This window comes from Alosa pseudoharengus, unplaced genomic scaffold, assembly GCF_046254945.1.
Source record: "Alosa pseudoharengus isolate Yale_2024_CS ecotype anadromous, Long Island Sound unplaced genomic scaffold, YU_APseudo_1.1 YU_APseudo_1.1_scf_1, whole genome shotgun sequence".
NCBI lineage: Eukaryota > Metazoa > Chordata > Actinopteri > Clupeiformes > Clupeidae > Alosa > Alosa pseudoharengus.
The window spans coordinates 57214315-57238917 of NW_027468564.1; the positions used below are offsets into that span (position 1 = coordinate 57214315).

At 45.8% G+C, this 24603-nt stretch overlaps 3 protein-coding genes across 6 annotated transcripts; all 3 read right to left on the minus strand.

Annotated features, from left to right (window-relative positions):
• Nucleotides 1-338: 338 nt before the first annotated feature.
• On the minus strand, nucleotides 339-7877 carry wiza (WIZ zinc finger a). 2 transcript variants are annotated; one of them, XM_076294788.1, is made up of 10 exons: nucleotides 7814-7877; nucleotides 6191-6274; nucleotides 5415-5972; nucleotides 4819-5220; nucleotides 4081-4563; nucleotides 3519-3863; nucleotides 3032-3246; nucleotides 2436-2622; nucleotides 1842-2016; nucleotides 339-1480 (listed from the first exon to the last, which is right to left on the minus strand). In XM_076294788.1, exons 2-10 carry the CDS (start codon nucleotides 6225-6227, stop codon nucleotides 1309-1311), a joined length of 2574 nt encoding a protein of 857 aa, XP_076150903.1. In that variant the 5' UTR covers nucleotides 6228-6274; nucleotides 7814-7877; the 3' UTR covers nucleotides 339-1308. The 2 variants fall into 2 exon arrangements, with proteins under 2 accessions (XP_076150903.1, XP_076150894.1); XM_076294779.1 differs by lacking the exon at nucleotides 7814-7877 and adding an exon at nucleotides 6635-7151.
• Nucleotides 7878-10669: 2792 nt separating this feature from the next.
• On the minus strand, nucleotides 10670-20489 carry rasal3 (RAS protein activator like 3). Of its 3 annotated transcripts, none has more exons than XM_076294758.1 (18): nucleotides 19618-20489; nucleotides 17317-17447; nucleotides 17155-17239; nucleotides 15694-15758; nucleotides 15448-15515; nucleotides 15167-15305; nucleotides 14761-14859; nucleotides 14021-14674; nucleotides 13790-13934; nucleotides 13447-13591; nucleotides 13077-13313; nucleotides 12758-12959; nucleotides 12502-12593; nucleotides 12102-12354; nucleotides 11676-11780; nucleotides 11268-11449; nucleotides 11080-11164; nucleotides 10670-10979 (listed from the first exon to the last, which is right to left on the minus strand). In XM_076294758.1, the coding sequence occupies exons 1-18, from the start codon at nucleotides 20213-20215 to the stop codon at nucleotides 10860-10862; spliced, it is 3405 nt and encodes a 1134-aa protein (XP_076150873.1). In that variant the 5' UTR covers nucleotides 20216-20489; the 3' UTR covers nucleotides 10670-10859. The 3 variants fall into 3 exon arrangements, with proteins under 3 accessions (XP_076150873.1, XP_076150863.1, XP_076150882.1); XM_076294748.1 differs by having other exon boundaries at nucleotides 11268-11458; nucleotides 19618-20488; XM_076294767.1 differs by lacking the exons at nucleotides 17155-17239; nucleotides 17317-17447; nucleotides 19618-20489 and adding an exon at nucleotides 16480-17105 and having other exon boundaries at nucleotides 11268-11458.
• A 995-nt stretch (nucleotides 20490-21484) lies between these two features.
• Nucleotides 21485-24325, minus strand: pglyrp2 (peptidoglycan recognition protein 2). Its single transcript, XM_076281169.1, has 5 exons — nucleotides 24262-24325; nucleotides 23168-24004; nucleotides 22314-22524; nucleotides 21737-22031; nucleotides 21485-21636 (listed from the first exon to the last, which is right to left on the minus strand). Exons 1-5 carry the CDS (start codon nucleotides 24323-24325, stop codon nucleotides 21604-21606), a joined length of 1440 nt encoding a protein of 479 aa, XP_076137284.1. The 3' UTR covers nucleotides 21485-21603.
• Between the last annotated feature and the right edge of the window lie 278 nt (nucleotides 24326-24603).

Sequence of the window (24603 nt, forward strand, 5' to 3'; positions counted from 1 at the left end):
GTAACATCATAGTTCACAACACAACACTCAATTTTCATTGACATGTCATTGGCGAAATTCAAAATTAGGCCTACCAGAGATTAGATTTGGTGATGGCCTCGGAGTCTGGCTGGCTCATATTCAGTGAGGTGAAGTTTCATGCAAGAATTGAGGCAGTCATCATTTAAGGGCAACTCCACGCAAAACTGTCATATATCCATAACGGCAACTAAATACCATGGCATTGTGTTGACGCTATGGATGACAGTTTTGCGAGGAATTGCCACATCTGTGGGGACATCTTGGACAACTTTAGAGGACCGCACACCCAAACCCAGACACACAAACACTGGACACCATTTACAGAGGTTCAAACAAACCTTTCAAATTTAATGGTGATTTTACAGTTTCCAGTAGTGCTTTTGGGACTAAGACACAGAAGTTCCAAACTGCTAAAACAAATGAGCTGTAGATGACCATGACCAAACTCCAGCAAGTAAAAACATTTATATCAGTGTATATCGGAAACTCATACATTTCAACACTTAGATAAAGAATTTATAAAACCTTTTCAAATGCAAATTACAAAACAATCAATCACGACGTGTAGAAACTGTGAAGAGAGGCCACATTAAAACGGAGACACCTGAGCTCATAATGACCTGGTCAAAGTCTCTGTTGGCAAAATCATTCACTGATCAACGTTCAACTAGATTCTATAATTAATAATCCAGTGCAAAAATCACAGGGACGCTTCCTGTTTATTAAAAGGGGAGAGAATAAAGAAGCCTGCTCTGCAAATGTTGATGTGAGATGGCAGAGTTCAACAGGCCCACACAAACACACACCTGAGAGAGTGGTAGTAGTAGGAAGGTCCTGATCAGAGCTCTCCTTATTGTAAAACGGTCACTGTGAAGTCTCAGAGGTCACTTATGTTTACCTCCTACTCTCAGAACTGCTGGTGCTTTGCCTGACTTTGATATGTACTCAACCCAAGGCACACTGTAGGATACAGCAGTGGCTGGCAGTTTAGCACGAGAGAGTCGCCCTAACTCTTGATACTGCTGCTCAAAGACCTGGAAATATCATTACAGAACTCATCAATGAAACTTAAGCCCTAAGCATAATGTGGCAGCCATGTGCTGGGGTATCAGAGGTAGGTGTTCTTATAAGCAGTGCAGTGTGTTCCAAACACTACCGGCTTCCATCACGTCACAAAAAGGAGTTTGTGTGAATAAAATCATCCAATGTTTTTCAAGTGGATCAGCGTTCTTTTTGCATATGAGCGCAGCCAGGCTTCCCTCGGCTGCCGCAGTGCATGCTGGGCCGTCAGACCGGCTGCGGCGTGAGGTGGATGGGGGGTGCAGGCGTGGCCGGGGGGAGGGGGCTGGCGGGGGCCGTGGCGGAGCCGTCCTTTTTGAGGTTGAGGATGTGCTCCTGGAGGTGGCGCACCCAGTCCTCCTGCACCGACAGCGGCCCGCGGAACTCCTTGTCACAGAACCTGCAGGAACCACAAACATAGACCGGTCACCCGTGGAGGACGACGTCACAAGGCCAACGCCAAATAGCCCAACTGCATACATGCTGATTAATGTGCAGTAGGCATTGTGAACACCTGCATGAAAGCTCTCCCCTGACTAATCCCTCGTGAGGGGAACGTGAGGAAATATTCACTAATATGCAGCACAACGAGTAGCGGTACTTTAATTGCATTTTCAAACATGAGTACATGAGTCCAACTTTAATGAGCACACAATAGGACAGCAACAAGCGAATCGGAACATGACTCGTAAACATCATTAAAAGGCAAACAGGACGCCTGAGAGAGGAGGCTGTTGAGTGGGCTGAGGAGCCAGGCCTACCTGCACTTGAGAGAGTACACCTTCCCGACCTGTCTGACCAGGGGAGTGTCCGGTGGTCTCGGCACCAGTGAGGGGACGTTTCCGGAACGAGAGGGTTTGGGGGGCTTGTTCTCTCGGACTCTGTTGTCTGCATGGGACTGATGCTTTGGAGGGCGTCTGCATGTGGTGTGTTGTTCTGTGTGGAGTTACAAGCAGTGGCATGTCAATATTAACATGTAGGCCTTACTGGACAAACATGAACAAGCAAACACTACAGAATGTCCAATCTACTCTTCCATGTTGATACACATCATTACAAAAAATAATTGCGTGTTATCATTACTGTGGCTACTCAGAATAACCCAGAAGTAAATACTAAAGCAGCTACCATGACAACGCTACCCAAACCAACAGCATCATATCCCTTATGCTCCATATTAACACTTCTATGTGTGGTGAAAACCTGTGCACCATGGCACTGACGCCTGTGGATAGGGTGCCATGCAGCAGCAGGGCTATTTATGGGGGAAATGTGTGGTGGATGTGTATGCTGGACCCGGTCAGCCCTGCTCCACCATCTGCCCCCACCTCTTGGCTGAGGCACGTTGACCTCACCTCTGGGCTGGCGCACGTTGAGCTCGCTGTGGGCCCCTGCCGACCCCTGGTTGCCGTGGCTCTTGTCCCCTTTGCTTCCTGAGGCGCGGGATGAGCCCTGGGACGAGCGCAGTAGAGAGGACGCCCTGTGGCCGCCGCCATGAGCCGCCTCCGAGTCGCTGGAGGGGCAGGGAGAGGACGAGCTCCGCTGGACGAGAGGGACCAGAGCACATGGTCAGCACGGAGCAGGTGGGACGCCAAAACTGACCTTGCCCATGTATTACTTCATAAGCTATTTTATCTCCCAATGTTAGTCTGACTGCGGGACACAGAATCCATCAAGAATATCATCAGCTTCTGGTAACGTCTTAAAGGCACACTAGAGAATACCGTTCAGGTTGTCCACAAGGTGGTCACCTGCCACCACACTCACCTCAGCCACCTGCTCACTAGCACAGGGGCTTCACAGGGCTACTGCCCACAGGCTTTACCTTCCTAATGTTGGTGATGAGGGCACTGGCCACAGGCCTTACCTTCCTAATGTTGGTGATGAGGGCACTGGCCACAGGCCTTACCTTCCTAATGTTGGTGATGAGGGCACTGGCCACAGGCCTTACCTTCCTAATGTTGGGCAGATCTCCCATCATGTAGCGCTTGTGCAGTTCGGCCACCTTGCCCGGCTCCTTCTGCATCCAGGCGCTGAGTGTCTCGATGGGCGAGCCGTTGAGGCGCCAGTCCACGCCCTGCTGGCGGAGGTGGGCACGTGCATGGCTCGCCAGGGCCTTGCGGTTCTCAAAGTCAAAGCCACAAAGCTCGCACGTGGCATCAAACGCTGAATGGATTTGGGAGGGGGGGGGGGGGTGGAGAGATGGAGCGCATGATGACACAGGTGAAGGAGTCAGTCAGGCAGGTCAGGTCAGGTCAGCACTACAGCACTTTGAAATACACATGGATACAGCACATGCATTCAGAACATACAGACTGAAGTCAGGACAACAGTCCTGAAGTAACAACTCAAAAGGCTTTCACACATAACATCCTGGCTGACACTGAGTGTGTATGTGTGACAGTGTGGTCCAAGCGCTAACGCGCTGCTCAGCCTACCTTCTGACGACGACGCCTTCGGCCCTTTGGGGGCAGGCTCCCCTGGGGGGGGTGGGGTGAAGGCCACAGGGGAGGCGCTCTGCCGTTTGCTGGGGCCGGGGCCGGGGCTGGGGCTGGGGCCGGGGCCGGGGCTGGGCTCCCGCTTGACCTCGGTGGCGCGCACGGCGCCCTCGCGCTGCATCAGCTCGTGCAGGGCATCGATGGGCGAGGCCTGGGCGGGCCAGCGGACGCCCAGCTGGCGCAGGTGAGCGCGGGCGTGGCAGGACAGGGCCTTGCGGCTGTCAAACGTGTCGTTGCAGTAGTCGCACTCCACTGGCTGGTTGACGTCCAGCTCGGGTTTGGGAGCTGTGCAAGAGAAGGCAGCAACGCAACAGTGTCAACACAGCTCACGACTGCAGAAGTAGATTATTAACCAAACATCAACTTAACGTCTAAAGAACTAGGGAACGTCTGAAGAAATCCTCATATCTAGTTTTCTAACTCTAATTTACCTTTTTCATGAGATTTATCTTTTTCATGAAAAACAAATAAATAAGACTGAACCAAAAATAACAAACGTTACCCCTCATTGGCGACTGGGTGTTGGCAGAGCTGAGGTCACTCCTGAACGGGGACTGGGGCGTGCCGCTTCTGGACGGCCCAGGTGTGGCCACCACCTCACTCACGTCCACCTCCGTCGGCTCATCCTTGGCCTTGTTGACAAAGCGGGAGCCCTTGCGGGCCTTGGGCAGTTTCAGCGGCGCCGAGGCCGAGGGCTTGAGTGGGCTGGGGACCCGGAGTGGACTTGGGGGCGGTGGCGGGATCTTGAGTGGACTGCGTGCCGACGGCAGGGCCTGCGAGGGCGAGCTGGAGGGCAGCTTGAGGATGCTGGTGACGCCGCGCTGGGCCATCACCTCCCGCAGCGTGGCCATGGGCGAGCCCTGGACGCTCCACTCCGTGATGCCCAGCTGGCGCAGATGGGAGCGCGCGTGGCTGGACAAGCTCTGGCTGCGCATGAACAGCTCGCCGCAGAACTCGCACACGATGTCCCGCGCCGACTCGCCATCTGCACCACACACAGTGGACACACGACAGAAAGCATGACGGTCAAAATCTCACACTACCACTGACAATTACAAAACAACAACAATAGTGACTACACAAATCACTGGTGCCCATTTCTGCCTCAGGAGAATATTATGAGATAACTAATGGTGTGGTGGGACATACTGCAGGTCATTTTCAGCTGAACTGTAAGTGTACAGTATAGTTTTTTTTATTAATTAAATAATTACTTTTAGTGCCTAAAAAGTAAACTCACCACTTTTTGCAGACTCGTCATCCTTTTGCAGAGACTCTGGTAAGGGCAGCCCTTCTGCGGAGGAGGATGATGATGATGATTTGAAACGCTTGGCCGATGGCGAGGATGAGGACGCTTTGGGAGACGGAGAGGGTGGGGCGGGGCGTTTGGCCGAGATGGCCAGTGTCGACTCCTCCTGCTTCACACTGCTGGCCTGCATGGTGGCACTGCCAGGCTTGAGCCCCTTGCTGATCATGAACTGGTGGAGGGTGTCGATGGGGGCGCCTTTGGCTTCCGCCGTGTCGATGCCAAACGTGCGCAGATGAGCGCGGGCGTGGCTAGAGAGGCCTTTGCGCGTCTCAAACCAGGCGCCGCACAGCTCACAGACGTGCACGTCATCCCGGCCCGCTGGGTCAACGGTCACTGCAGGAACACAACGGTCAGCGGTCAGTTAGCATCCCCAACGGCACTCGCTATAATCACACACAAAACAAATCTGTTTGCTCATTCCTCACAACATGCCTCTTAAAATGCATGACACAAAATGAACTCAAGTGATGTCCACTGGGTTCCATTTTTAAAAACGGATTGTGGTCATTGTGCTCGAAGTGACGTACTGAGGTTGAGGGGGGCATCTGAGGCTTGTGGGGCCCACTGGGGCTTGGCCGAGGCAGTGACCAAGGGGCTCTTCTCCGCACTCGGCCCCGCGTCCTTCACGTGCAGCGTAGAGAGGGGGAAGGAGGAGGTGGACGCAGAGGAGCCAAACCTCCTCAGAGTGGCGCTCGGGGGCACCGGGGGCGAGGAGAGGCGGCTGGCGATGGCGGCGGAGGTGGCGGCGGCAGAGCTCTTGCGGGCCGTGGACGCCTGAGAGAAGATGCTGTACTTCTTCCTGACCAGGTTGGAGATCTTGATCTTGAGCGCCGGCCCCTGCACCTGGCCCTCCCTCTTGACCAACGGCAGCCCCTTGTGCCTCTTTAAGGGGTTGGGGTGCGGAGCTGGCTTGGGCAGTTGGCCGTCCCTCTCCTCGATCAGGCGGTAGAGCAGCTCGATGGGCGCTCCGCTGCTGTCCGACACGGACACGCCCAGCTGCCGCAGGTGGCAGCGTGCGTGACTGGACAGGCCTCGCCGCGTCTCAAAGCAGGTGCCACATAACTCGCACTTGTGCTCCTCAGACACTAGGACAGCAACGGATTGTTATGAGCTGAGAGCCTAGGACAGCTGTACTAGCACAGAGAATGTAAATGCTATTCAGCTAGGAATATTGGATAATGATCTTATATGGATATGGATATTTGTACTACGCAAGAATAGAGAAGGTAGAGTCATACAGCATACTCATACAGTATATAGCATCCTACATAGCCAACATTTACAAATGATAAGTTATCCTCACATCCTGAGTCACTTGAAGGTGTTGTGGGCGTTTCCATGGACTTTCTTTGTACACTCAAGTACTTAATGGTTGGGTCTCTTCTCTCTATAGTAAAGAAAACACAAACAGTGCACAGACAAGAATTTAGATAACAGCATAATCCTTACACAGTTACAATTCTGGGATCAACAGATGCTTGATGACTTAGGGCAGATCATGCTAATGAGATCAACTTCTCTGACAGGGGTACAACAATTCATGACAGTGGTTTTACAAATGTAAAAAAACACTACTAACTTCTGTCTACTAACTTCTAGTTGCATGGTTAACATTATGCATAACTGTCGCCCATTACTGAGTATCAAGTCAATGTACAGATTACAGTTTCGACGGTGGACTGGAGATGTAAAGTAATTTGAAAGCAATTCAGCAAACGATAACGTTATCATCTAGGCGGACATTTACTTTTCTTAGCTGTTACAACGCTAGTTTTTGGTTTCTCCGACGAATTCCCAGCTGGAATGTTATCCTCTGGATTCTTCATGACTCCCATGTTAATCTCTGGATAAGGATGAGCATCCGTGGGTCTTTTGTCGGCGAAATGTACAGAACATACATAGATATTTTGAGAGACTTGCTTCAACTGCAGAGCCTTCAGCCACATTTGTCTATCCACAGCACCAACTGGCAGTTTATGAAAGTCATACAAAGGAGGACAAGAACATGCTGCATTTAGGGTTGGCCAATGTTCATAACACACTCTACCTAACCAAGTCCTCAGTGCTTGGCCATTGTTCTGGCAGCCTCGAACCGCACACATAATTGTACTTTCTAAAGCCATATCTAACGTTAATGCAATCTAATGGACGTGTATAAAAGTAATGATCTAGATTACCAAAACTATAGCGAATCATAAAGCGTAAGGGCTAATAGTCACAACGATCCCGTCGAGTGTGCATGCAATAACAACGTGATCGGTTTCTCTGCTTCAAGCGCCAAACCTAGAGGAAGTACCCTCTTTGAAACGGAAGTTTTGAAGTTTGGGTCGAGACGTGCGCCGTGCGTGCTGATTTGAGCAGAGGCAGAGCCCGTCTGGTCTGGTCTGGTCATTAAAAACTTCGTGTCTGTGAAGATGATACTTGACTGTTTTATTTAACATGATGATTCGTGTTAACAGGGGAATCTATCGTGTCGTTGGAAAGCACATTTCCGGAAAAGTAATGCCATTTTTGTAGCAATGTTCACGTTACGTTACAGCAGGTGACAGCAGTTTAGCTTCTAGCATTCTAGCCAAACAAAGGTACACAGCGAGTGAGATGCTTGTAGCAGTGCTGGTAACATCGCCTGGATACCATAAAGGTATCAAGGACAGAAGTCGATAGAAAGTTGATAGTTAACAGGCATTTCAACACTGCGATTCGATATCCCAAAAGTTAAGCACTTTAAACTAGACTAGGACCAGCGTCACCAGTGCTTGACGACAGGCTAGCCTAGATATGCTAACGTTACGTCTACGTTAGTCTTTTAGTGTCAAATAATCTGATACTACATGACTTGAAATTAACCTTTTACAAACCATCGTATAGTCTGACATGTAATAAAGCACATGTCATTCATACAGTTTGAACATAGATAAGACATTACCTGCTTTGTGTCGGACCTGAATTTAAGCCTGATGCCACGGCTTTATTGTCTGTAGTGAGAGCCGTTCTCATTCATTGAGTAGCGGGGAAACAGCCATACTTGGATTAAAGGCATAATCGATTGGCAGTCAATACTAGTCGAGTTCAGAGTGCTTCATGCGCGCATCTTTTCCAATGCCTGAGCCACGCTGTCAGTGTCTGATTAAGGTTGATAAATTAATTAATTAATCGGTGCAATTGAACTACAAAAAGGGGCATATTTTGTGCCTAAACGGAATACTCTCATTTCTTAATAGCTTAGCAGTGGAGCTGTAGGCCTATCAGGTAGGCCAACAACCAGAGCAACATCCATGTAATGGTTCCTACATGACCTTACAAATTCTCCAACATTTCTAAAGATGTACAAGTTTTTAAAAATGTTATGTTAAAAATATCCATGCAGATTTAGACTTAGTGTATTCAGGCACTTCCCGAACTCCACCTAAAAAGTTTCGACATGTTTTTATGAGGTGTTTATTGTGATAGCCTAACTGTTCTCTTCATTAAGGCTGGCTGCATGCTGTTAATCACAAATATAATTTACAGTCAAAACTATGATATAGCCTACAGTTGGGCATAGGTAAACTGCTTGTTTGTAAGAATCTGGAAGCGGTGTAAAAAAAAATCTTGTGTGGATTGACTCTTGTCTGATTGGCTATTGGAATTTGTTGATTTCCTGCATTTTGATCGGCTGGTAAAATAAAAGATCCTTGATTACTGCTCCACCTTAACCCTCTCGGGTAGAATCCTGAAATATGATTGGCAGTTGATTCCCAATATGAACCAATAATTGCAGAATTTCAATAGCCCCTCAGATTGCAGATTTCCGAAAGACAATCAGATTAAATTAGCTACTCTGAATGCAATAATTTAACAGCTAATAAGATTACAGGATTCCATAAACCAGGCAAATTTCAGGATTCCAACAGACAATCAGATTGGAGCAGTTCAACCGCCAATAGACAGGGGCATGTTCAATCTCAAATTATTTTGCACCGGTTTGCTACTCTGTCCGGGTTGAACAATATGTTTGGTCAGAATGGTGTGTATATCACGCTGTGCATAGGTACATTACCGGCTGTGTTAAATAGTGCAGTGCCCACAGTGTATCAAACTAAAGTCACTTATAGGAATGATCACTTGAAAAAGAAAATGAAATATATTTACATTGATTTTATCAAAGGGACATCATCACCATTTATGTTGAATCAAGCGTTTTGCTGTTTTGTCAGGGCTGAACGCAACCCTAAGCTGAGTTCAAGATTGACAAAACATTGCAAAGCGTATAAACACTCAGTTGTTCTCCAAGCACTCTGAGAAGGCCATTGTTTGTTCCATTCGTGTCTTTAATCTGTAAATGACTTTGGGTGGACTGTGCTGATGGACTTTTTATAATGCTGATAGCACCTCTGATACACCACTCAAACAAGAGAAAACTACCTCAAAAGCCTGTTGCATATCGTCGCACATTGTTACGATTCTTGCGACCAAACATGTAATTCAATCAGCAAACCGGAGCAAACCTTTCTGATTTTGAACGTGCCCAGATTACAGGTGGTAGGGGTGCTGTCGGACCTTAAAGGAGAATTCCGGTGTGATTTTGACCTAAAGTGTTTTGAAACATGATACCGAGTGTGAACGTATGTCTCATAGCCCATCTCGGCTTGTCCCCTGCACTCCGAAATCTGGCGCTAGTTAGCCGATGCTACCAACAAGGCGGTCAATGGTGGTGCCTCGGCATCGGCATAGCCATGCAAATAAATCACTGTTTTACACCATTTACGAGGCTCAATGTATCTCCACACTTCATTGGTAGACTTCCGAGGGCCCTGACATTTAAAACGAGACATTGAGAACTTTGAAAAAGCACTGGTAGTTTACTTACAAGACGATTTATACAGACAGTATCTTCACGAAGTTTAGCGTTTGCAGCCATCTTGAATTTAGTCACGATAAGTCGAGCGACAAGTAAGAATGAACAGGTATGATAAGGGATCAGATTCCAAAAATAATTCTGTGGAAATGCATGGATTACAGTTTCTTCCAGTAGCAGCAACTGGAATCCATGCATTTCCACGGAATTATTTTTGGAATCTGATCCCTTATCATACCTGTTCATTCTTACTCGTCGCTCGATTTATCGTGACTAAATTCAAGATGGCTGCAAACACTAAACTTCGAGAAGATACTGTCTGTATAAATCGTCTTGTAAGTAAACTACCAGTGCTTTTTCAAAGTTCTCAATGTCTCGTTTTAAATGTCAGGGCCCTCGGAAGTCTACCAATGAAGTGTGGAGATACATTGAGCCTCGTAAATGGTGTAAAACAGTGATTTATTTGCATGGCTATGCCGATGCCGAGGCACCACCATTGACCGCCTTGTTGGTAGCATCGGCTAACTAGCGCCAGATTTCGGAGTGCAGGGGACAAGCCGAGATGGGCTATGAGACATACGTTCACACTCGGTATCATGTTTCAAAACACTTTAGGTCAAAATCACACCGGAATTCTCCTTTAAACCCTTTATTTGTACAAATCTGATTTGAGCAAATTTCGTACTTCTGAAGACAGAGAGCTATTGGTACACAAAAGGTTAGATCTAACCCACCATAAAGGCCTATGATTACATTTAATTCTGGAGATAGTGAGTTGACAAGCAGCTTGTGCATGTATATTGTTAATATTGAGGAGATTCAAATTTTTGATGGCCTAGAAGTTGTGTCTGTTGTGCAATTTCAATTCAATTGAACACAGTTCCATATTACTGTATGGATGTGTGTAGTGTCTCTGATGCATCTCATGATACTAACACTCATATATGATTTTAGTCATTTTATTAGTCATAAAAAATAGAAAGGAAAAATCTTGAATCTTACATTTAAATGTTATGTTTTTGTTACACATACATGTTATTGTTTCTTTTATGCCTTTTGAATACATTATAATGGAAGTGAACTGTTATAGTCAGAGTAAAACCAACCCATGGCTATAGCTTGGCAGTGGCCTAAATCAGTTGCTGTTCATTTGAGGCTGATCCTCGATTCCATAATATGGTGTGTCCTTCACATTTTCTGAGTTTTCGCCTTTAAACTGATGCATATCTTGCATCAGGCCGGCAAACTGTTCTTCCTGTTAATGCGAGAATTACAAATCATGTTTAATCAGACGGATGAGGCAGAAGGGGATTATATGTAAAGCACCTTGTGTTGACATAGGGAACTTCTCTTACCAAAACATTCATCCGTTCTGCTGCTGCTATGGCAATGCTGAGTTTTCTCTCGTCCTCCTCCCTCTCCTCCTCTATAACCCCAAGTCTGCATGCAAGGAGAAGTCACATGTTTATAAGGACCTCTTCAAGGAAACCAAAAGGTACATTTCTTTAGTTAATATCCTTTCATTGATTCTGCCTTCGCTTACCTGAAGGTGGCACTAGCAAGCTGTTCCTCACGCATAGCAAGCAGGTTTCGCAGTTCATGGACCTCAGCTTGCAGCACTGCATTTTGGTCCTGACTCTGGACAATGAAGTCCTCCAGACGTTTGGCCATCTCCAGCTCGCGCTCTGTCACCTGCTCCACTCCTAGCCGCAGGTCTGACAACTCCTGCGAGTGCTGGCCACAAGAGCAGCGACGTTAGGAAAGTTACATTACAACATTGTTACAACATTGTTTGTCTCATTTGTGTAAGACACAGAAAAAAATGAGAAGTGTTGGCTTTTGCAAGCACAGTGATGCAACACAAGAAACAATCTTGGTCATTTGCACGTAAGAAGAGATAATGGCAAGTTAACCACGGTCAGGTCAGTGTGCAAAGAGAAGAGGAAGTCACCTTGTCCAACAGGCTGGTTTGCTCGTGCTCCAGTGGAATCTGATATGTCCCTTCATTGTTAATAATCCATGGCACAGGGGCAGGCAGGGTCTTTGGTCCTTTTGGCTGAAATACAGGGAAATCATTAAATGATCTCACTTGACATTGACAGCATCTCTCATTACTTATTATTTAATACTCATTCCAGACTAATCTAGACGAAGACATTGCCAAAGAAACTCTGGTCAGTGCCTTTAGCCTGTAGGTTTGGGAAGGAATTGTTGTCTGTAAGTAGCAGTAAAAACAATTACAAACTCAGCACTGAGCGCTGAGCAGTCCATTTGAATGTCAATCTACTGAAAACACCCTCCATTACAAAAAGGTGACAGAATGCACAGTGGAGTATCTAGTAAAAGAGCTAAGAGTAGTTATTTTTTTTCGACTCACTGTCTCGTGGTCAATCTTCAATGGAGGATCCTGTGCGATCCCGGTACGATCAAGGCTCTCAGTGCTAGTCTGTTTCTTGGGTTGTTTGTGCATCGGTCTGCTTGGGACACTTCTGGTCCTGGACACTTGTCTCCTTGGCTTCTCCATCCTTGGCGTTTGCTTGGCTTCAGGTAATTGCTGCATAGAATTATGATGGGGGCTGTATTTACTGAGGTCCTTGGGAGGCACATAGATGGGCTTTGAATTTCCAGAGCTGTAAAATAAAGTACAGAGAAAATCAGGACAGCAGCAATAACAACAACTCTTTTCAGTTTAGCCACATTAGTTACAGGACTTTTGCTTGATACATTATACAAATTTGTTGTTGTCCAGTATGCAGTGAAGTAGAACGCCGCCTCACCTATTTACGGTGATCCGAGGGGCATCTGGACCCAGGTGGTCTGTGATCTGGTTCAGGATTGTAGGGAGGGGTTCCAGGTTGTCTATGGTGTCCTAAGCAGTACACAGTCAGTAACATATTGTTGTGTTAGATCTGTTTTTTGTTTTTTATTTGGATCAAGTATGATCATAGCATTTAGTGAAATTAAAAATGTGTGCATTAATAATCGGTCAGAAGGGAAGCACTCAGACATCTGTTTTGAGTAGAGCCACCTTACCTGTTTCATGGAGCCAATGATGTCTACCAACAAGCTGTGTAGAACAGCCAGCCGTAGTGGCAGATCCACATAACCATCAAAGCGTGCCATGTCAAGCTCACTGTCTGGGTTGGAGACCATTTGCAAAAACTCCTTCATACGCTCCCAGTGTTGTTCCAAGAAGTCATTCATGAAGAGCATGTACTCTTCTTTCTCACCAAACCTGCACAAAAAAATCAAAAATTCAGATAAGTATATTTAATTGAAAGCTGGATGTATGCGTCAAACTAGATGAATGACAGGCAGCTAAAATGAAAATTAAAGAATCAAACATATGTACTGGGTGAAGTTGGCCAGGTTCTGGATGACTTTGGCTGTGAGCGTGAGCGCGCGCAGAGTGGAGGATTCTGGGTAGGGCTGAATCAGGCCGAAGAGCGAGGGGCTGAGGATCGCCGGGCAGAGGAAGCGCAGGAAGAGCGATGCTGAGATGAGGCGCTGGCCGATCTCCGGCCGCCCCTGCCCTGTACACTCCTCCACCCAGTTGGAGAAGATCTCATTGAGCTCCACCGGGAAGGAGCTGTCAGATTCAGAGAGAAATGGGACATAATCAGAAGGCTCGTCATGGTGCAGGATTAAATACACATCCAGTCTGTACTGGTAGCTGTCACTCCAGTAAGGGTCTCCAGTATCGGTCATTACAGGACTCTGACCTGTGCATCTCCGTTATTCTCTGCACCACCTTCTCGCAGCTATTTCTCAGATGCCTCTGGTTATTGGCCAGATCAGATTGGGGGCATTTCCTGGGGTCCACCTCACAGCTCTCCGCAGACTCATACAGCTGACTAATGAAGTCTCCTGTGTGAAGAGAAGAGCCGCTCATTAAGCTGTGTCAGCTGGGTGGATTCAGTATAAAGAGGAAAAAACGCACGCACATCCCGATCTAATCCTGGGTGCTGGACAAAACACTTACGATGAGAGAGAGGGGATTGGATTGGATTGGATTGGAGCTGGGTGGATTCACCCACATGAGGTCACAGAAAATGGAAGACTTACTCAGTGTGTCAATGAGGTACTTCTGGCCCACAAGCTTCATGTATTCATCGATGGCCTTGGTCGCAAGGGTGTTCTCTCGGAAAATTAGAGCCTCCTTCTCACCTAAGCGCTGGACTTCTGCACCTCCGAGGTCAATCAGGAAATCCTAGAAAAGTGCCCTTTTAAGTCTGGCTTGCCTGCTGTTTTTATTCTTTTTACACAATCATATATTTTTCGCTGGCTTAAACTTACCTTAGCTTTGCCAATGCTCTGAAGGACATGCACCAATGCACCAGCCAACTCTTCCTTGTCCCTCACATTCAACAGAGGCTCGAGGTTGCCGCACATTTCCACATAGTTCAATGTGAGATACTCTGCAAATTCCTTATATCTCTCAATGGGCAGAACTCGCAGGTTCTGGAAGCGGGCCTTAATCCGTAGGGAGGCTTGGGGTCCCAGTTGGTCCTTTCCATTGCCAGAACCAGGTGGTTTGAAGGGAATTATAGGGTACCATTTCTCTTGAAAGGCACGTCCCTGTATGTCAGCGAGAGGCAGAGTCACATTGCCCAGAGGATATAAGTAGGATTCATCCTTGGAATGTCGCTTTTTCTTGGGATCCCCATCACGGAAGAGGTGCAAAGTGATATTTGTGACAGGAGGAAGGTTGTCAAGTTCAAAGAGTTCACCCCAGAAGATCTGACCCCCTGGCCCAAGTCCTGCGGCACCCGTGCCCCCATCGCTGTTCTGTCCAGCCTGCTGAGTGGGTTTGCCAACGTCACGGCTTGTGGTTTTTGCAAATAAGGTGCCGTCCAAATGCAGCTCACAGTAGTAGCGGCGTTTTGGGGGCAGGGCCTTGCCCTCTGTGACCCACAAGCTGAGAGAGTGTTCCGTACGCTCGCAGTTGTCCTTAAATACAATCATTATGTTTGTTAGATTACACATATGTATCGTTACTTTTTTATGGCTATTGGCTGTTTTTGAGGACATAATACCTTATTTGGTTGGACAGTGCGTCGCAGGTTCTCAATCCACCTGTCTCTTTCTGCAGCTGAAGTGCACCCAAAGCAGTGGTTGTTCTCTGAGTTGATGACCTAAATGAGCACATTGGTTTTTGAAAACTCCTTCACTATACTTTCAAATGAAGATATAGAAATGGTCATGATTCTATATAAACACAATGTTCTACTCAGAGTTAAACAATAGCAAGGGAGGTGAAAAATAATAATAACCGATTCCTTTATAGACAGTATTTGACTAAATACTGATTTTTAAAATGCAGTTTAACAGTAAAAGCATTGTACAAATGCAGATAAGGTAAGGCATGTGAGGGCATAAAATGATCAAATATGTACAAGGAGAAGCTTGAGGCCACTGCTCTGGAGCCAGTCTGGAGGATACCTCAAAGCAATACTTCTCCCCCAAAATGGAGCTGTGGACTGGTCTGATGATGGTGCTCAGATCAGTGCTGAGATCCAGATTCTCTGCAGCAGTGACTGGAACAGACAGAGACTCTCTGGAGCCAAAGGTGCCCTGGGATCTGTGAGGGTGTATTGTTATTGTTATTATTATTTACATAATAGTAATACATAATAATAGATTATTATTTACATAATAATAATACCATATATACCATAATAATTACCAGACTCAGTGTGGTTATAAATATTTTGGCACTGTACCTGCCAGCTGTGTCCAGTTTTGTGTTGCTCTTATGTAGATTATGCTGGAAGCGACGCTTGATCATTGCCTGCAGGCCAGGGAAGATGGGATAGGCAGGAGCACAAAACACAGCAGAATGTCAGAAATGTGGTGGAGAGATATGGATATGGCATGCATGCCCACAGGAAATGAAGGCTCATTATGCTCATAAAAGCAGAGAGCGCCTTATCTCTGAGTGGAGAGCTTGTGCTCAGGCGCACACTAACCTGGACTCCTCGGTCCTGGCCTTTCTTCTGACCACCTGCAGGGGCCACATGGTCTGGGGTGCATTCTACAGGACAGAATGAAACAGTAACACACAGAGCATGACTAAATGGAGAAGGAGAGATCTGACCGCTATAAAGCCTGACTGTATTTTAAAATCAGCGAGGGAAGACGACTCATTTCCCCTGCACATTTCCGTTACAGGGTGTATTAACTGAAAACTTAAACCCTTGTGACCTTAGTTTCTTTACAACACATGCAGAATGAGGCACCGTTGAGGTACTGTTGAGATCAAATTCTTTTGCAAAATAATGTTGTTAATCTCAGGAACATTTAATTCCTGTTTGTCTGAGATCTCTTTTGAGACGTCCAAACCACAGGAGCTGAAAAAGCATCATACAGGATGTGGGTTCTGCCTGGTGGGTGCAACGTCAGCCTACTGCAGACTCCACAAGTGCGCAAATACTACTGCTTAAGTCCAGGTATCACTCATGAAACATTATATCAGCTTAGTTTCACTGCCAACTGAAGTTTCAGACTTCCACAGCTCCCACACGGTCCCTCTCATCTCCGTCTTTAAGTATGAGTGCTGGAGGCTTGGCCTCATACACTTTTCATTTGGACTTTGTCTCCTACATTTGTAACTCAAAATTATAATACAATCCATGACACTTCCACACGGTCATCCTTCACAGCTAGCTTTTAATGAACCCCCTTAGTTTACACCATGCTCATTTATAAGCAAACATAGAGATATAGGATCGCCAGAAAGGATTACGCATACTTACCTAATGCTCCTCCACAAACAATCCAGCGTCTGAACCCCATAATTGAAAATTTGTTTTAAAATGTTTAAAAGATTCACTTCATATCCACAGTTACTTCTAGCAGTGTTTGCAGGCCAGCCATCAAACTCAACTAGCATTCTGCCCTAGATGCACCCCCTGAACACCCGGGTGAGATACAATCTCCCTCAAATAGAGGAAATGATTTGACAGACAACTTAATCACATCAACCATTTCCTCTACAACCACCCAGAAATTGATGCTTTCAAGTTTGGTCAGCGGCTTATAATCTTTTGGTTTGAGTTCAGTTTATCCTCAGGATGTTTTTACCTAACATCTCAGAGGTCAAATGTCTAATAGACCCTTTTCATTATTCTGAAATGTTTTGGAAAAATATTCTTTAATACAATGATTACATTTTCTCTCATCTTCATATCCTTCTTACATGCAAACAACTGTTGAGATTCATTTAAAACATTGTGGTATCGCATATCGCATTCTGTAAAATATTTTCTTTTTACAATTGGTTACCGCCAGGAAGATATACTATATGGCTCATAGCTGGAATAAATATGGAACTAATATTGGACCAAATCATCTTACGGTATATTATAAAGTCATCCCTCAACATGTAGTAAGTGCAGCAGCTGTTCTCTAAAGGCTCTGTGGCTACTCACCCAGGTTAGTGCTGCTCTCTGCCAGGTTCTGGAGGCTGAGGCTGGACACATAGCTGCTGACACGGTTGCGTGTTCGTAACATTGGCTGGAGGACCGAGGAAAAAATATCATCACTAATAAGTTATTAAGTTAAAGTTAAAAAGTGTGTGTGTGTGTGTGTACCTCATCTTCTCTAATAACAATTTGTCCATCTCTCAGTTCACAGCTGTTGATGTCCCACACAGGGACGTCCTGCGGAGGCACCCAGGACAGTCTGGCCAAGTCCTCAGCTACAGGCTCTGGATCAGTCACATCTGAAGAGAAAAGAAACCCTTAATGACAGGTAGCGTACATCTCCTGACATGCTCTCAGCTACAGGCTCTGGATCAGTCACATCTGAAGAGAAAAGAAACCCTTAATGACAGGTAGCGTACATCTCCTGACATGCTCTCAGCTACAGGCTCTGGATCAGTCACATCTGAAGAGAAAAGAAACCCTTAATGACAGGTAGCGTACATCTCCTGACATGCTCTCAGCTACAGGCTCTGGATCAGTCACATCTGAAGAGAAAAGAAACCCTTAATGACAGGTAGGGTACACCTCCTGACATGCTCTTTTCCATCTGTTTTGTTGCTATTTTGTGCTGATGTACAAATTGTAACATTTAATTTTGTTTTCAAATATTTGATGATCGTTTTGAAAACATCATAGGGATGCATGACAAGACATATGCAAGGTGTATATTGTATATGGTTTGACAGCACACTTTGTAGTCACAGAAATGTGCCTGTAATATGATTGCATTTATATTAATCTTTGGATTCAGTTCTCTTTCCTTTGTCTCCCAGTTTTTAATCTTTTACTAAACATGCACATTGCGGGGGAAAATAACAATTGCAATAAGTACAAATGTGGCTACACATTCAATTATACTAATTATTTCAATGAAATAGAAGGCGCCTGCTTGATAACTCCAGTGAAATGGTTTTTGGAGGCTGTTCTGTTGATGCTGTTTTTGTTTGTGATTTTGTTTTTGACGATACATAGGCTGTAGATTGGCCACTGGGGGAAATCCCCTAGCCTACCTATGGGGTTCAGCAGGCCCCTTGCCACAGGTACAAGCACCATGCAGTGCATCTGCATTCAGAAATAGGTGCTTGATTTTATATAGTGGCAAGGGACCTGATGAAATGCATGAATAGCGCAAGGAATGTAACATCCCTCCTGTGTGTATGTGAAATTACTGCTAATATATGTGAGGGCTGGAATGTAACATCCCTCCTGTGTATATGTGAAATTACTGCTAATATATGTGAGGGCTGGAATGTAACATCCCTCCTGTGTATATGTGAAATTACTGCTAATATATGTGAGGCATAGTGGGATTCTAAAATGTGTCTTTAAAATAACTTTTGTCAATGACCAGTGGCAATGACCCAACAATTTGGTGAAATTTTACATTTGTAGTAAAAAAAAAGCTGCATTCACAGTATATTCCCATTCATATTTAAATATACTGTATGCATGCGAGTGAAATGAAATGCTAATTCGTTAATACACTTGAAATGCTAATGTTGTATTTCTTGTTGCTATTTTTACATGTCTTCAGTCTGAGTGTCTGCATGCATCATCGTCCACTTTTTCGTTTGACTGGGTAAGTAAGAAATGACGCATGTTCACTTATGTTTATTTTCAATCTTTTTCATTAAAGCCTAGATAACATTATCTACAGCAGAGCCACTCCTGTTTCCAGAAAACTGACTGCGCAGTTGTTTTGATGCTATCTCAACAGTCCTCGCCTTCTTCTCCTCTGTCGATTTCCTCACACGCGTATCCTGTCTTACTTCTCCCTTCATGTGTACCACTTTGTAACTGCTACAGAGAGTTCTGTACACATTCTGGTTTAATATAATTCTATTTGTGTGTGGTTTTAGCAATTACTTTGGCTGTGTATTTGAAGTTGTTTTTGGTTGTGTATTTAAAGATCCCGACTTGAATGTGTGAATGTACTGAATCTTTTCAGTATTAATACTCCATATATGAACATGTTATCTCTTGATATGTTGTCATTATTCTACTAAAGAGTTTCAAACCCTAAAGTTGTATAAGTGCAAAGTCTATCAACAACCAAAAATCTTGTGCATGAACAATTGTGTTGCCTGTGGCAGCACTGAACGGACTTAGCAATGTTACCTGTGGTGTTAAATTAGCAAATAGTTACACTTAAGACTTAGCAATTTGTGCATCATTCAAATCAGGGCCCTTTGTCTGCAGTTCAAACTGTGATCTCATGTAGCTTCATCCACAAGATGGCGCTCTTACATACCTACTGTACAGACTGGGCTCATTTGGCAACACTCACTGTCTCTGTAATGTAATTTGATATAGCTTATCTTTTTGCCCTTGCAGTTTGTTAGAGCTGACCATTTAGATGAGGTAAAGCCTCAAGAACCAGTTTGAAAGCCAAGTGTCTTAGTTTCTTACCGTGCTCAATGATTGGTGTGCTGTTACGGCTTTGCAGTCGAGGCCTCTTGATCTTCCGTGAGACGTTTTGCAGGTATTTCATGAACTTGCCTTTCTGCGCTGATTCCTGACTGAGTGAGCCCGATGCCACCGGAGCTGGGCTACTAGAGGCCGAGGCCGCGGCTGCCGAGGTAGATGGCGACAGAACGGAGAACAGTGACCCCGGGGGCTCGGACATGGCCCTCCGGAACGGGTTCTTCCTCAGGGCGCCTTGCTTCTCCTGCTTGGGCTTCTCCTCCCCCCCCCCACGGCTGCTGGCGGCCACTTTGTCCCCGGGGTCCTCGCTGTGGGCTTTGCGCCAGTTCTGCATCTTGCTCCACTTGGTGCTCTTCTCCGGGCGCTCCATGCTGCCCTGGCCTCCTCCTCCACCTGCAGCCTTCGAGGTGTCGGCGGGCGGCTTGGCTCCCGTGTGCCACACGTACGCGTTGAGGAGGTTGACATCCTCCTGCGGCTCGGCAGGCTGTTCCAGCGGGGCGTCCTTCTCGCCGCTCCCCACCTCTTCCTCTTTTTTAAGCTGCACTGTGGCGTGTTCGGGTTCAGATTCCTCATTCATGCCCATGCTATGTGCGCACCTGCCTCCACTGCTGCACACAAGGTGTTATCACGCTACCTGAAGGGCAAAAGAAGCAAGTCAACAACTCGGCGTGCTCGGCAGTGGGTAGCGAGGGAGGCAGTACTGTTCTCTCTGTTGATGGGCTTATTTTCTCACCTCTTCCTGTTCTAGACATATGCGTGACACCTTCTCTAATGCCTCCTTCCTCTGTCACGTTTGCCTTACACACCCAGTTGCAGTGTGGTTATATGTTTGTTTTCAATGTCCCTAGGTTTCCCAGGTCTGCTTTTAACCTTAAAACCACTTCTAGTGTTTCTCTCTATCAAAGCGAAATCCTCTCTTCCCCTCAACCAGAGAAAGTGTTCCTCCTTTTTGATGACTGTATGACCCAATCAAGAAGTGACCTTGTTTGATCTCTTTAGTATACAGAACAGCAAATAGAAATGAAGAAATAAATCAAAAGAACTCACTTAATAAGTTAACTTAATGAGTTAATGAGTTAATACAGTTAACTCACAGAAGTGCAGAGACCTCTCAAACCCCCCCTCAGACCCTGTGGTTTGCTTGTCATCCTTACCACAGGACATGTACAGTGAGTAGACGTGAGCCAGTCAGAGTATTCAAATCGACAAGCTCAGAAGAAGAGCTGAAAGAGCATCATTCAAAATCAAGTGTTGATTTTGTGGTGTCCCTATCCATTGGGTTTATTCTGTGTTTGAGTGACAAGATGTTGTGGTGTGCCTATCTATTGGGTTTATTCTGAAAGTGTTGATGTTGTGGTGTGCCTATCCATTGAGTTTATTCTGAAGTTTTAGAAGGTGGAATACACACACACATACAGCTCTGAAAAGTAATTGAAAGTCATTGTTCCATGTGATGATCACAGTAAGATAACTGAAGTGATATTACTTGGCCTGTCTTTTCTGATGTTTTTGAACAGATTTTGTTTTTCTGTATTTGGTACTTCTGAGGACCTAAATGTGTTGTGTGTAGCGATGTTCAGTGGCTGTTAGTTTCAGTTTCCTGTCAGTGTAACGATGCTTCCTTTCTCATCGCGTTCCACAAACCTACCACTTCCTGTGCTGATGATTCTACATACCGTTTGCTGTTTACTAAAACTCCCTCAGGGGATGCCTACAGTTTCATGTACATGCAGCCTACATGAAACTGTACATCATGTGCATTTCAGACATGTAGGCTACTTAATGAACAAGCATTCACAGATTACCATGCTTTATTGCCACGGGGAAGGATTGATATGCACCGGAATCAAAACATGTTTTTTTTTGGTCTTTATTTTCCATGTACCATTGTCATACCCACATCGCACTATTAGTATCATCAGACAGATTGTTTTTTAGAATTGATGTCCCTGCAATGTTCTCTGATCCTCTTCAGCTGTGTGTTGCTCTGGGAGATTCTGTGTCCTATAAAAGAGAGTAAACAGCATCAGCGTGCAGCGACAAGACAAGACAACGGAAAACCAGGTTACGAAACTGAACCATCAGCCATGCATGACCAACTTACCCCGTAATGCTCCCAGGTGCGGATTTCAGAGTAAAGAGCATCCCCTGGGCAAGTGGTGTCCACCACCTGCCTGTGACCCTGGACTGTGTAGTTGGCCTGTATGAAGCGTCCGGTAACGCCACACGTGGCCAGACGGTGGCGGACTAGACTCAAGCTGTGCCGGCTTGGCAGAGAGGCCGAGTAGTTGCCGATGAATGCGATGCCGTAGCCGAAGGCATTGTGGTTTCTGGTGTGGGAGCCCTGCTTGCCCCAGCCCCGACCCTCATACATGTACCCATCAGATCCCATCACGAAGCTGCAGAAACACACAGCGTTACTCCTCCCCTACAACAGCCAAAACCACTTTTGGAGATCTTGACATCAACGATACACTAATGATTCATTTGTAGTGATAGCATTTTCTACTGGCTGTAGCCATAATTATTTATGCCATTTAGCCATGATCTATTTTGCAGCCATAATTATTAAGTTAGTAATGAATTGCTGGACTTTGTGTGGTATTAGAAGCAGAATGGGTTTGTTTACAGGGGCATCTCAGAATACTGAGAGAGGAGAGAGTAAAGAAGCGGGCACTGACCTGTACCCAATATCTTGCCAGCCTCTCTCCACCTGGTGATAGCGCTGCATGGCTCGCATGTCCCGGGAGCACTGCTGGAAGCTCAGGCAAGGCCTGCTGGGAGTTTCCGTGTGGTGAATATAGAGGAAGTGTAGGGGGGGTGAGAGTCTCGCAGGAATCCCCTTGGATGCTTTAGCCCCCCACATACAACGAGGGATCATCGGTGGGCAATCTGAGAGAAAAACAAACCCAGACATACTCCTCAGACTTCACTAGTCCACACTAACAGTGCAAGTCCAATGCTTTTCTTTTTCACCAATGCACAACTCCATGGCAGTTAACAATACATTTTGCATCTTTGGTTTTATACTGCATGCTACTATGTAATATACACCTTTATGGACACTTATACTATGACTAGTATTGGACATCTATGTGCAACATGTAACATAATGCGTATGTGTATGCATTGAACATACAGAATATAGAATGTTACATTATTAAATAAATCTGTAATTCAGTAGCTGAATCGGTTTTCTAGTTAGAGAGGCCTGTTGATTTAGCGTTGAAGTTCAGGTGGACCAATTTCCTACTGTCTTTGGTTTAGTCAAAGTCTGTATGAGGAATGTTGGCTGATAAATATAATGTCATTTCTTCTGAGGTATGTATTCAGAGTTTTTTTTTTTAGCTGAATCATTGTGCAAACAGAATTCATGATCCAGAGTTGATGTAACTAACTACACAAACAGTACGTTTAAGATTTGTTGAACTATGTCTGTAAAAATAGAATAGAGGAACCTATGCTTTTTCAGTCATGTATTGCATTATATGCAAGTAAACATGGACGTGAGTTATGGGAGTGCACCAAACCCTACCCAGGTAACGCAGCACAAAATCCTGTACCCCCTCTTTCACAGCTTTCTTCATCTCTGCTGAGGGCTCTCGGTCTGCCAGGAACTCCAACACCATCCCCTCCAGGATGGAAGATGGCACCAGCTTCCTGTAGTTCTCCCTGCGCATGGGACTGATGAGTGGAGCTCCATCCAGGCCAGCCTCTCCCAGCTGGAAGTGGTAGTAGGCCTTCAGCAGCTCACTCAGTTTGGGGGCGGCTTTAGTGTCGTCAGAGAGGAGCGCCCCCAGAATGGAGCCGTCCATGCCCCCATTGATCAGAGCGTCTGTGGCGAGAGAGGGGGGACTCGAGAGTGTGAACACCATGGGCGCAGTAACGTTATCCCAGCACCCATCGGGGCCCAAGCGGTCGGAGGAGGAATTAAATGCATGTAGGAAAGACAGGCCCAGGGTCCTGGCCAGTGTGAGGGAGTGCAAGCCTTGGGGATGGCGGCCTTCGGACCGGCCCTTCAGACCAGCCTCTATGCCCTGCAGGAGGGGCTCCAAGGCCACGGTTGTGCCATCCGGGGTGAGAACTACACCCCTCTCTTCACGGGCATCTGTCACAAAATTGTGGATGGCCTTGTCAAAGAATCCCAGAAATTCTAAACTCCATGCCTCGATATTCTTGCTGTTGTTTGTTGTCAGAATAGCGGTGTCACTGTCACCGTGAGTTGCCCCTAGGAATCTCTGTGTGAAAGTGTCGTCATGGCCGACAGCCCTGCGTAGGCTCCTTACTATGGACAGAGGGCTTACATCCAGCCCAGAGTTCTCAATCTTCTGGATAGCCTGGATGAAATGGTCAGTATCCCTCTGGTACACCTCTAGAAAGAACAAAGATTATTACACAGTAGGTGTATACACAACAAGACATGTGAACTGATTTTTTGGCCAAATAGTAAACAATTTACAATTATTTGGGCACAATATAATTAACACACAAATCTCTAGTGTAGATTTTACTTGGTTATATTCCATGTTTGATATTATTATCATTAAAATAATGTTGGTGATGATCTAAATCTGGAAAAAGCAATGTAATATATCAAACACATGTGTCTATGGATTCATAGTTGTATACCTGCACTCTGAATGTTGATGCATGTCCAAGCCAGTGCAATGAGCCATATTGTCGGGATTTTCATGATGACAGGAGAGTGTGCGTTCCTGTGTCACCCTGAGATCTCCCCAGCAAGGTCACAAAAATAGGAGCAGCGATTAGCTCTCCAGTGAGGTCAGAGAGGGCTGTGTGTATTAGCTTAAAGCCAGAACTGATATGGCCGCCTGTTCATTGCCCTTTCCACTGCTGCATGCTTTCCTTTGCAATCGAGAAGTCGGAAAATACGGAAGATAATGTTCGGTGTAGTCAGCACCCCCATTATAAAGGTTACTTTATTCTGTCTGATAGGTTGGCTTACCTACA

Bases quoted from the DNA above. Each gene is read 5' to 3' on its own strand.
- rasal3 (XM_076294748.1), bottom strand. From the start codon at position 20,215: ATGGGCATGAATGAGGAATCTGAACCCGAACACGCCACAGTGCAGCTT. The intron at 14,675-14,760 runs GTATTATGTCCT...ATTGTATTTAAG, and splicing joins GCACTGTCCAACCAAATAAG to GACAACTGCGAGCGTACGGA. The intron at 12,594-12,757 runs GTAAGGTGGCTC...TGTACTGCTTAG, and splicing joins TCATTGGCTCCATGAAACAG to GACACCATAGACAACCTGGA.
- pglyrp2 (XM_076281169.1), bottom strand. From the start codon at position 24,325: ATGAAAATCCCGACAATATGGCTCATTGCACTGGCTTGGACATGCATC. The intron at 22,525-23,167 runs GTAGGGTTTGGT...TTTTTCTCTCAG, and splicing joins TTTTGTGCTGCGTTACCTGG to ATTGCCCACCGATGATCCCT. The intron at 21,637-21,736 runs GTAAGTTGGTCA...TCTCTTTTATAG, and splicing joins GCACCTGGGAGCATTACGGG to GACACAGAATCTCCCAGAGC.
- wiza (XM_076294779.1), bottom strand. From the start codon at position 7,010: ATGGCTTTAGAAAGTACAATTATGTGTGCGGTTCGAGGCTGCCAGAAC. The intron at 6,275-6,634 runs GTAAATGTCCGC...TCTTTACTATAG, and splicing joins CGTTGTAACAGCTAAGAAAA to AGAGAAGAGACCCAACCATT. The intron at 3,864-4,080 runs GTAACGTTTGTT...TCTCTTGCACAG, and splicing joins CACCCAGTCGCCAATGAGGG to CTCCCAAACCCGAGCTGGAC.